At 33.5% G+C, this 11,293-nt stretch overlaps 3 protein-coding genes across 3 annotated transcripts; 2 read left to right on the forward strand and 1 right to left on the reverse strand.

Annotated features, from left to right (window-relative positions):
* Nucleotides 1-621: 621 nt before the first annotated feature.
* LOC119607914 (protein ORD) lies at nucleotides 622-3,824 on the forward strand. The gene is made up of 5 exons (XM_037962056.1): nucleotides 622-728; nucleotides 788-1,386; nucleotides 2,899-3,328; nucleotides 3,400-3,465; nucleotides 3,528-3,824. The coding sequence occupies exons 1-5, from the start codon at nucleotides 714-716 to the stop codon at nucleotides 3,771-3,773; spliced, it is 1,356 nt and encodes a 451-aa protein (XP_037817984.1). The 5' UTR covers nucleotides 622-713; the 3' UTR covers nucleotides 3,774-3,824.
* Nucleotides 3,825-5,860, reverse strand: LOC119607915 (lipoyl synthase, mitochondrial). The gene is made up of 5 exons (XM_037962057.1): nucleotides 5,704-5,860; nucleotides 5,264-5,641; nucleotides 5,003-5,159; nucleotides 4,577-4,634; nucleotides 3,825-4,514 (listed from the first exon to the last, which is right to left on the reverse strand). Exons 1-5 carry the CDS (start codon nucleotides 5,737-5,739, stop codon nucleotides 3,983-3,985), a joined length of 1,161 nt encoding a protein of 386 aa, XP_037817985.1. The 5' UTR covers nucleotides 5,740-5,860; the 3' UTR covers nucleotides 3,825-3,982.
* Nucleotides 5,861-7,887: 2,027 nt separating this feature from the next.
* Nucleotides 7,888-10,881, forward strand: LOC119607920 (cationic amino acid transporter 4). The gene is made up of 2 exons (XM_037962063.1): nucleotides 7,888-8,353; nucleotides 8,468-10,881. The coding sequence occupies exons 1-2, from the start codon at nucleotides 8,212-8,214 to the stop codon at nucleotides 10,354-10,356; spliced, it is 2,031 nt and encodes a 676-aa protein (XP_037817991.1). The 5' UTR covers nucleotides 7,888-8,211; the 3' UTR covers nucleotides 10,357-10,881.
* Nucleotides 10,882-11,293: the final 412 nt, after the last annotated feature.

Consider the following 11,293-nt stretch of genomic DNA (forward strand, 5'->3'; position numbering starts at 1 on the left):
AATATAATACCTGAATTACCCTGTTAGAAAATCAAAACAACTCTGTTTGGTGTTGCCACTGTAGCAATTAAAAAAGATGCATACGATTACGTTACGAATGAAATATTTGAATATATTATAACAATTTATGAAGTTTCAAATTAAAAATTCCATTTAAATCTAATGTTTTCTCTAAAATTAAACTCAAAGATTCCAATTGTTATTAGAAATGATTTTAATATACATATATTTTTAAACTAATTGTATGTAAGTTCTAGTACAGAAGAATACACCTAGGCCACCATCGGACCTGTTGTGCGCTGACTTACTGGTACCTCAATTTTATTTCTTTTATAAAACCGAATTAAAACCAAAATTTGTATGTAATATTTAACAAATACTTTACAAATAACTTAATAATTTAATTATCGAAAGTTTTGTTTCAAAAATTGTTTTTAAATCCGCCAAAACAATAATATTTTACAAAAAATATATTAAATTTTCTAAATAAATAGCAAACTACCGTTATTTCCATTAACTTTTATTAAACTATATGAATCACCCTATAGTTTTTCTTATTTTTAACTCAAATGACATTTCTCCCAATTTGTTTACATGTCAAATAAGAAAAAAACTTTTTAGCGGAAATTTGCGCTTGTTCTTGAAATTTTCTTCAGTCTTCGCGGTTAAATTGGTGGCATCGGTTCGTTTTTTTCTATTAAGTTTTAACAAGAATGTATATTTCAGAGGTAAATTGTATTATTTTATTAAAATGTTCATTAAAATATCCTCTAAACCTTCTTCCCAGTTAGAAATTTATAATATTAGTGAATGTAAGCATGCTATTTTAAAATTTCCACCAAATTCACAAAAGTCTCCTTTATATCTGGTGCACTCTTCCGAGAAATGTGAAATTATTTCGTTAGCTTTGCAATTAATTTGTGGCTCAAAGTATTGTCGTGCCTCTGCCCTGCATGAAATTCGTCATAAAATCTCTAATGGCAAAGTGAGGCTCACTTTCACTTTGCTGAAAACTACGCCGGAGCAGCCAACTGCTGAAAGTTCGCAGCTGCAGGATCATAGTAGCGACAGTGATGTTCCTTGTACCTCCCGGCAGGCACGACAAAGACTTGAACGTCGTTTGGAGCGACGACGGCAAAGTGAAAGACAGCAGAGCTGTTTGGTTATCAATGCCTGCCGGGATTTTACTTTAAATCCAGATCTTATAGTATATTCGATCGATGGAGGACCACCTTTGGAATGTTCGGTTTTAGTTTTCCAAATACGTTTTTTCACCTGTACCGAACTTATATTTCCTCGTTTAATGGAAGTGAGCCATGGCCAGTATTGTAATGGTCGGTGGCTGGATTTGTTGTCTATGGAATTTGTGGATAAGGGGAGGGAGGGGTAAGTCTAGCATGTTTTTAAATGAAAAATTGTAGTTTCAATATTAATTCTTATTGAAATACAATTTGCTATAACTTATAAGAAAACTATCAGTGAAACTATTCAAATAAGAAAACTATTTAGCGAATACACTGAACTAGAACTGAACTAGAACTGAACTAGAACTGAACTAGAACTGAACTAGAACTGAACTAGAACTGAACTAGAACTGAACTAGAACTGAACTAGAACTGAACTAGAACTGAACTAGAACTGAACTAGAACTGAACTAGAACTGAACTAGAACTGAACTAGAACTGAACTAGAACTGAACTAGAACTGAACTAGAACTGAACTAGAACTGAACTAGAACTGAACTAGAACTGAACTAGAACTGAACTAGAACTGAACTAGAACTGAACTAGAACTGAACTAGAACTGAACTAGAACTGAACTAGAACTGAACTGGAACTGAACTAGAATTGAACTAGAACTGAACTAGAACTGAACTAGAACTGAACTAGAACTGAACTAGAACTGAACTAGAACTGAACTAGAACTGAACTAGAACTGAACTAGAACTGAACTAGAACTGAACTAGAACTGAACTAGAACTGAACTAGAACTGAACTAGAACTGAACTAGAACTGAACTAGAACTGAACTAGAACTGAACTAGAACTGAACTAGAACTGAACTAGAACTGAACTAGAACTGAACTAGAACTGAACTAGAACTGAACTAGAACTGAACTGAACGAACTAGAACTGAACTAGAACTGAACTAGAACTGAACTAGAACTGAACAGAAATGAACTAGAACTGAACTAGAACTGAACTAGAACTGAACTAGAACTGAACTAGAACTGAACTAGAACTGAACTAGAACTGAACTAGAACTGAACTAGAACTGAACTAGAACTGAACTAGAACTGAACTAGAACTGAACTAGAACTGAACTAGAACTGAACTAGAACTGAACTAGAACTGAACTAGAACTGAACTAGAACTGAACTAGAACTGAACTAGAACTGAACTAGAACTGAACTAGAACTGAACTAGAACTGAACTAGAACTGAACTAGAACTGAACTAGAACTGAACTAGAACTGAACTAGAACTGAACTAGAACTGAACTAGAACTGAACTAGAACTGAACTAGAACTGAACTAGAACTGAACTAGAACTGAACTAGAACTGAACTAGAACTGAACTAGAACTGAACTAGAACTGAACTAGAACTGAACTAGAACTGAACTAGAACTGAACTAGAACTGAACTAGAACTGAACTAGAACTGAACTAGAACTGAACTAGAACTGAACTAGAACTGAACTAGAACTGAACTAGAACTGAACTAGAACTGAATTAGAACTGAATTAGAACTGAACTAGAACTGAATTAGAACTGAATTAGAACTGAACTAGAACCAAACTAGAATTGAACTTGAACATTCCAAAAAGAAAAGCACTTACAGAAAACTCTATCAAAACACGTTTCTATCTATAATTAATAAAAGTTTTCTCTTCCTTTCCAGCAACAAACTTCTTAAAAAATTTTCTAAACTCTATGCCAAAGGAAATGTCTATCCAAACGACTTACTCTGCCAACTAACTTCCTCTGTTCTTACGGCACGCAACTATTTGAACAATTCCCGTTTATCACATCTGTTAAATATTTTCAATGACATTCGTTGGGTTTTCGAGTATATAACCTGTTCGGAATATTCCGTTTGGTTTTTGCTGCCTTCGCGTTTTGGCAATTTAAAAGATATTAGAGAAATTACAACAGAAAATATAAATTTTGATTTAATGAAAACCGAAATACAATTAAAAAGTGCGAGTGCTAAAGCTGTTCCTTGGCTAGAGACAGAAAAACATGTACAAGAGCTGTTTTTGGTGGCGGTACAAGTGGCTTTTGGTTATCATTGTCAGCAGAATATTATTTATTTACATAGTTTGAATTATGTAGGTTTTAATTTTAATTCCAGTAATAGTTCTAGAGTTTGATTTATTGAAAATTTTGTTTTAAATTTCAGCTAGAAAGGCATCAAAGTTTTGAGTTTTTGAATTACTCTTTATTGCAGTCTGCTGGTGGCAGACAGGTTAGTTTTTCCTTGATTTTTATTGGTTTGTTATTTATTTGTGTATTTATTTCTTCTTTTAGTTATTTGCTGAGAAAAACTATTTCGAGCGTATTTTCAATATTTGTGATAAATTGAATATTTGTTGTGTTTTGGAATATGCCGGCAGTTTGCCTTTCTATCCCAGCCAGTGTTTTGTTATTTATAGTAATTGGCTGAATAACTCTCAAGAATGGCAGATTTATGTTAAAGATTTGTCGGCCAATCAAGATTCAAGTTCCACAAGAGTTGAGAAATTTCTACAGCAGCTTAATGACACAATAAAATAAGGTATTTATAAAGCATGTTTTTTTTATTAAAATGTTATTGGGTCAAACGAATTTTTATATTGAAAACTAAAAGCTTAAATTATTTAATTATCGTTTTTTTAAAAGTTATTTGCAAATTTGTTTTAACATCTCTTAGATTGCACTAAATTTGTCTATAAGTTTATTAAGCATTTTTATATGAATTTATTTATATCTATCATTTTTCCGATTTATTGTTGAGTTTTCTTCAATTCTTCTTCTCTGGCCTTGCGATTTTTCAATATACTTGTTATTAAGAATTCGCCCGCCTTATAAGAACTCCTTACCAAAGGGCCACTGGCGGTATAAAGGAAACCCATTTCATTACCTCTTTCCTCCCAATGTTTGAATTTTTCGGGTGTAACATATTCGATAACTTTCAAATGTTTCTTGGTAGGCTGCATATATTGTCCCAAAGTTAAGCATTCTACTTCAGCATCTCTTAAATCTTGCATTGTCTGTTCCACTTCAGCATCAGTTTCACCCAAACCCAACATTATAGAAGATTTGGTTATTATTTTGGGATTAAAACTTTTGGCTTCTTTGAGTACTTTAAGAGTTTGACGGTAATGGGCTCGTCTGTCTCTTACAAAGGGCGTTAACTTTTCCACTGTTTCAATATTGTGGGCATAGACATCTAGGCCGGATGTGGCTATAGTTTTAACACATTCTAAATCACCGCGGAAATCAGGCACCAAACATTCGACAAAGATATTGGGATTGCTAAAAAGATAAGAAAAGAGTTAAAATTCGTTTTAAAGAACTGGTGAAAACTTCCCACTTACCGTTTCTTAATTTCCCTGACAGTTTCTGCAATATGTTTAGAACCACCATCGGGTAAATCTGTAAGCAAATTTATAATAAACGAACAGAATTAGAATAGAATTAGAATAGAACTAGAACAGAACTAGAACAGAACAAGAACTGCACCAGAACAGAACTAGAACAGAACTAGAACAGAACTAGAACTGAACTAGAACTGAACTAGAACTGAAGTAGAACTGAACTAGAACTGAACTAGAACTGAACTAGAACTGAACTAGAACTGAACTAGAACTGAACTAGAACTGAACTAGAACTGAACTAGAACTGAACTAGAACTGAACTAGAACTGAACTAGAACTGAACTAGAACTGAACTAGAACTGAACTAGAACTAAACACACTTTTCCTTAAAAAAAACTTCTTGAATCTTCTAAAAAATAATCTCACCATCTCTATCCACTGAAGTTAAAACGATATAATCCAAACCCCAAGAAGCTATAGCCTTAGCTGTATTTACGGGCTCATTAGTATCTAAAGGTGGTGGTATTCTGGCGGTCTTAACAGAACAAAAACGACAACCACGCGTACAAGTATCTCCCATTAACTAGCGTAAAGAAAACAAAACAAAACATAAAAAATCATATCATTCTAAAAGGTCGTCTCAGCGATAACCTTTAGTTTACAAAACATGTTCACATGTTTACTTACCATTATAGTGGCTGTTTGTGTACCATGCTCACCACCACCCCAACATTCGCCTATATTGGGACATCTAGCCTCCTCACAGACGGTGGCCAATTTCAACTCACGTAATTGTGTTTTAATTTTGGCATAATTCTTGCCCATAGGTATGGTGGTCTTAAGCCAAGGGGGCAATCTCAATCTTTCATTTTCTCCCTTTTCTCTACGCAATTTACCCTCAAATTCTTGCCATTCTTCTTTGGTATTTTCAGGATTTTGTACAAAATCTTGGAAACTAGGACCCTTAGCTAAACGTTCTCTTATTTCTTCGATTTTATTGGTAGAGGCGGCAGCAGGAGCAGCATTTGTGTTAGTATTACGTTTAGCTAAAGAGCAGGCTGAATGCTAGACATAATTACAAAGTTTTAATAATTTTGTTAAATTTTAAATTTGTTTTAAATACTTACCACTCTCACGGGAGATTTGGTTAGATGTCTCAACATTATTTTCTATTAATTTAAAATGAAATTTTTTTTATATTTTTTTCGTTTTGGCTGCAGTTATGAAATTGATAAGGAAGTGGTAGAGGAAAAAAGTAAAGAAAATCAGAAGAAAAACATTAAACAGCTGTTGGGGGGAACAAAAACAAATCAAAACAAACTAAACACAACAGGGTTGTATTTAGTAAAACACTTAGAGAAATTTTGGTATAAAAATATCAGAAAACTATTACAAAATGTAGCCGAAAATTTTAAAATTAACTCCAATACTATTCATTGTTACTTTTCTATGAAAATTGTCTTTTAGACAAGAATCTTTTCTATAGAAAACTGTCTTGTAGTCAAGAAACTTTTCTATAGAAAACTGTCTTGTAGACAAGAAATTTTTCTATAGAAAACTGTCTTGTAGACAAGAAACTTTTCTATAGAAAACTGTCTTGTAGACAAGAAACTTTTCTATAGAAAACTGTCTTCTAGACAAGAAACTTTTCTATAGAAAACTGTCTTCTAGACAAGAAACTTTTCTATAGAAAACTGTCTTGTAGACAAGAAACTTTTCTATAGAAAACTGTCTTGTAGACAAGAAACTTTTCTATAGAAAACTGTCTAGTAGACAAGAAACTTTTCTATAGAAAACTGTCTTGTAGACAAGAAACTTTTCTATAGAAAACTGTCTTGTAGACAAGAAACTTTTCTATAGAAAACTGTCTTGTAGACAAGAAATTTTTCTATAGAAAACTGTCTTGTAGACAAGAAACTTTTCTATAGAAAACTGTCTTGTAGACAAGAAACTTTTCTATAGAAAACTGTCTTGTAGACAAGAAACTTTTCTATAGAAAACTGTCTTTTAGACAAGAAACTTTTCTATAGAAAACTGTCTTGTAGACAAGAAACTTTTCTATAGAAAACTGTCTTGTAGACAAGAAACTTTTCTATAGAAAACTGTCTTGTAGACAAGAAACTTTTCTATAGAAAACTGTTAAGTTTTTTAAATATATTCCTTACACTTTTGTTACTCACTGTATTATTTTGTGCATTGTATTTCCGTTTTTTATAATACACTATACATTGAATAATTTGTGCAATTGTAATTGTTGTCATAACTTATGATAACATAACCTAGAATACCTTTCCCTTTTTTTAAAGACCCATTTACCTCTAACAATTTGTGCTTAGGATTCCTCCTTATCATCACTTTCATCATCCACTAATTCTTCTTCAACAATAGGTTGATTATCACTCTTTTACCGACCTTTAAAACGTTGAAATACTGTACGGCTTGTGGAGCCGCCAGCTCCTATAAGAAAATCAAAATCATCCCCGGAAACACCCCAGGGAGATCTTTCAGGTTCTACATTGGAGGACATTAACATGGAATAGGCTAAGCAGATGTATACCATAACCGAAATAGATTAACATGAACAGTGAGACCCTGAGAAAGAAACTCAACCAGGTACTTAAATGGACCATTAGAGCAATATTGCAGAATACACTAAAACTGTGCAGTAAGAGAACTAGGGGTACTTTGAAGTTGAGGCCACGGATATTTTGATAATGTACGGCACTTTCCGGTTCAAAAAGTACCAAAGAAAAATACTTTAACTTCATCTTAACATACAATAAAGAGAACAAAGAGAATTTCTATAAACCTTGAACTTCCCCCTAAAGTAGGCCTTGAAATCGGCTTATTAATAAACTAAATCATACACTGTAAAAGTAACAGGTGTCCAATAATATTTGTAAACATTTTATATACATAAAAATCCTTGTATAAACTTTTTAAATTATCTCATATTTAAAGAATTCTTAACACAAACCTTTTATTACTTCATTTTGCAAAAAAAAAAAAGAAACCATAAACTTTTTAAAATTAAAAATCAATAGAACATAAATAAAAATTCCTGCATAACTGAGTAAGTGTTCGGAGGACAAAGTAAAATTCACTTAAGATAATAAGTAATTACAAACATAAATAAGCAACAAGTGTAAGAGGGGGCAGGGGGGTGTGGTAGGCTAGTACTTCAAATACCGGTTAAGAGTTACCCAAACAAGGCACTCACTCACTTATTTAATGGACCTTAAACAATGCGCATGTTCTGGTATAATTGACATTGAAAGCAATACTAACTGACGTATGGTACAAACAGAACATTGTGGTGGGTGAACGTAAGCATACATAGAAGAGGAATTTAATAATAAAAAAAAGAAAGAAAAATTTGGAAAATTTATAAGAAATTAAAGAATTTCTAAAATTGTTAATAAATTTATAGAAATTTTTAAAATTTATTAAAATAACAGTTCATGAATGTGTTCTTTAAAATCGTGAGTTAATTTTGTTAAGCCTAAAGCTATGCAACACTTGTTAGCTACACACATATGTTAGCTAATCGCCAGCAGCTAAGAAAAGTTTACAAAAAATTTACGAAATTTTTAAGATTTTATTGTGTTTAAAAGTTTGAATTAAGTTTTAACAATATGCCGGGCACCAGACGCATTATATTGGGCCATGTGATGTCCGGTTTGTGCAGTAAAATGAATCGCACTAAACCTTTACCCACCGATGCCATGGAGACTCCTTTAAAACGCTGTTTAAATACTTTTGATATCACTTTATTGGGTAAGAAGGACCAAAACAATACAAACAAAAAGTTTATGTTGGAAAAATGACATAAGCTTTTTATATATTCCAAACGGGAGTATAGTGTTAAAGAGAAACTCCTTCTTTTTCTAGGTATTGGCCATATGGTGGGTGCTGGCATTTATGTTTTAACCGGCACAGTGGCTAAGGATATAGCCGGACCTGGTGTTATAGTATCTTTTATACTGGCTGGTGTTGTCTCCATGCTGGCGGCTATTTGTTATGCGGAATTTGGCACTCGAGTGCCCAAGGCGGGCTCGGCTTATGTTTACACTTATATCTCCATAGGCGAGTTTTGGGCTTTCATTATTGGCTGGAATATATTGCTGGAACATATGTTGGGAGCTGCCTCGGTGGCAAGGGCCTGGAGTGGTTATGTGGATTCTTTGCTGGGCGGTTGGATTGAGAACACCACCTTGTCGCTTATAGGAGAACTACAGGAGCCTCAACTGTTTGCTCGTTATCCAGATATTTTGGCTTTTTTGGTATGCGTACTTTATGCTTTGGCCTTGGCGGTGGGTGTTAAGGCCACTGCCTTAATTAATAGTCTTTTAACGGTTGTTAATATCGCTGTTATGGTGTTGGTTATATGTGTGGGTTTCTGGTATGCTGATGCCAAGAATTGGTCTCAATCGGAGGGTGGCTTTTTGCCCTATGGCTTTAGTGGTGTTATAGCGGGGGCAGCTACTTGTTTTTATGCTTTTGTGGGTTTTGATTCCATAGCTACTGCAGGGGAAGAGGCCAAAAATCCCTCAGCTTCTATACCTCTAGCTACTTTATTGTCTTTAAGTGCTGTGTCCGCCGGTTATATATTGGTAAGTGCTGCTCTTACTTTAATGATACCCACCAATGATATAAACCCGGCTGCTTCTTTACCCGAGGCTTTTGGTCAAATGGGTTTACCTTGGGCTAAATATATAATAACCATAGGGGCTTTGTGCGGCATGACCACTACCCTTTTAGGTTCTTTGTTTGCTTTACCACGCTGTATGTATGCCATGGCTTCTGATGGTTTACTTTTCAGCTGTTTTGGTAAAATTAACAGTGTTACCCAGGTTCCCGTATTAAATTTAGCCATTTCTGGTCTTTCCAGTGCTTTATTGGCTTTGGTTTTTGATTTAAGAAATCTAGTAGAATTCATGTCCATAGGCACCTTATTAGCCTACACCATAGTCTCGGCCAGTGTTATAATACTACGCTATCGTCCCTTACCTATTCTAGAAAACCCCATATACGCCCCTGATACTCCCGAGAATGATGAAGATGATGATAACGATACCACCTCTCAGTATAGCATTGATACCGCTTCCCCCACTAGTGATTTAATAGAAGGCATGTCCGCCGGTCGCCTTAAACCTAAATACAAATGGTTAGATGCCATTTTAGGACGTTTTGAACCGGGCAGTGCTGTTTCGGCGGGGGTTTTAGTATTCACCGTCTTAAGTTTTACTTTATGCTTCCAGTTGAAAACTTCCTGGGCCGATAGCAAGACCGTAACCTCCTGGTGGGCTTTATTAATGTATGGTTTTCTTTTATTTATTATTTTATCTTGTGTTTTTGTCATATCCGTACATCATCAAAATACCCGTGGCCTGAACTTCAAAGTACCTCTAGTTCCCCTACTACCCTGTTTTAGTATATTCTGCAATATTGCTTTAATGGTTCATTTAAGTTTCTTAACCTGGTTGCGTTTCTTTATCTGGGTCTCGTTTGGCATGTTAATCTATTTCGGTTATGGTATACATCACAGCAAGGAGGGTACTGTCTGCTCAGCCTATTCCATGTTAATGTCCTCCAATGCAGAACCTAAAAAATCTCCCTGGGGTGTTTCGGGGGATGATTTTGATTTTCTTATAGGAGCTGGTGGCTCCAGTAGCCGTACAGTATTTCAACGTTTTATAGGTCGTAAAAAGAGTGATAATCAACCTATTGTGGAAGAAGAATTAGTGGATGATGAAAGTGATGATAATGAGGAATCCTAAGCACAAATTGTTATAGGGGAATAGGGTCTTTAAAAAAGGGAAAGGTATTTTAGGTTATGTTATCATAAGTTATGGCAAAAATTATAATTGCGCAAATTATTCAATGTATAGTGTATTATAAAAAACGGAAATACAATGCACATAAGAAAACAGTGAGTAACAAAAGTGTAAGGAATATATTTATAAAACTTAACAGTTTATTAATTAATTTATAAAATCTTTCAATTCTTTTAAAATCTAAAGTTTCTTTTAAAAAGTTTCAAAGTTTTTAAAAGATTTTCAGTTTAATTTTAAAGTAAGGTTAAGTTTTGTTATAGAATTTCTTCTTAAATTTATTTAACAAGGATTTTAGTGTATTATTAAAGTGTTTGAGAGGAATTTTTTCTAATACTAAAACACTTTCCTAATATTCCAGCCCTCTTTAATCCTAAATTTTGGAAATTTTAAACTTTTTTTAAACAATTTATCTAAAAGGCCAAAGTTTTTTCTTTTGTCTAGAAGACTGTTTTCTATAGAAAAGCTTCTTGTCTAGCAGACAGTTTTCTATAGAAAAGTTTCTTGTGTAGAAAACAGTTTTCTATAGAAAAGTTTCTTGTGTAGAAGACAGTTTTCTATAGAAAAGTTTCCTGTCTAGAAGACAATTTTCTATAGAAAAGTTTCTTGTTTAGAAGTTAGTTTTCTATACAAAAGTTTCTTGTCTAGAAGTTAGATTTCTATAGAAAAGTTTCTTGCCAAGAAGATAGTTTTCTATAGAAAAGTTTCTTGTTTAGAAAACAGTATCCTATAGAAAAGTTTCTTGTTTAGAAGTTAGTTTTCTATAGAAAAGTTTATCTTGTCTAGAAGATAGTTTTCTATAGAAAAGTTTCTTGTCTAGAAAACAGTTTTCTATAGAAAAGTTTCTTGTTTAGAAAACAGTATCCTATAGAAAAGTTTCTTG

The sequence above is a fragment of the Lucilia sericata genome, unplaced genomic scaffold (assembly GCF_015586225.1).
Source record: "Lucilia sericata isolate MDLA Ls3-8-SP2 unplaced genomic scaffold, ASM1558622v1 Contig000760F_arrow, whole genome shotgun sequence".
NCBI classification, from domain to species: domain Eukaryota; kingdom Metazoa; phylum Arthropoda; class Insecta; order Diptera; family Calliphoridae; genus Lucilia; species Lucilia sericata.

Excerpts from the sequence above, each read along its gene's own strand:
- LOC119607915 (XM_037962057.1), bottom strand. The coding sequence starts at position 5,739 with ATGTTGAGACATCTAACCAAATCTCCCGTGAGAGTG. Across the intron at positions 5,642-5,703 it reads CCAAATCTCCCGTGAGAGTG|CATTCAGCCTGCTCTTTAGC; the intron begins GTAAGTATTTAA and ends AATTATGTCTAG. Across the intron at positions 5,160-5,263 it reads CACAAACAGCCACTATAATG|TTAATGGGAGATACTTGTAC; the intron begins GTAAGTAAACAT and ends TCTTTACGCTAG.
- LOC119607914 (XM_037962056.1), top strand. Across the intron at positions 3,329-3,399 it reads ATTTACATAGTTTGAATTAT|CTAGAAAGGCATCAAAGTTT; the intron begins GTAGGTTTTAAT and ends TTTAAATTTCAG. Across the intron at positions 3,466-3,527 it reads AGTCTGCTGGTGGCAGACAG|TTATTTGCTGAGAAAAACTA; the intron begins GTTAGTTTTTCC and ends TTCTTCTTTTAG.
- LOC119607920 (XM_037962063.1), top strand. The coding sequence starts at position 8,212 with ATGCCGGGCACCAGACGCATTATATTGGGCCATGTGATGTCCGGTTTG. Across the intron at positions 8,354-8,467 it reads TTTTGATATCACTTTATTGG|GTATTGGCCATATGGTGGGT; the intron begins GTAAGAAGGACC and ends TTCTTTTTCTAG.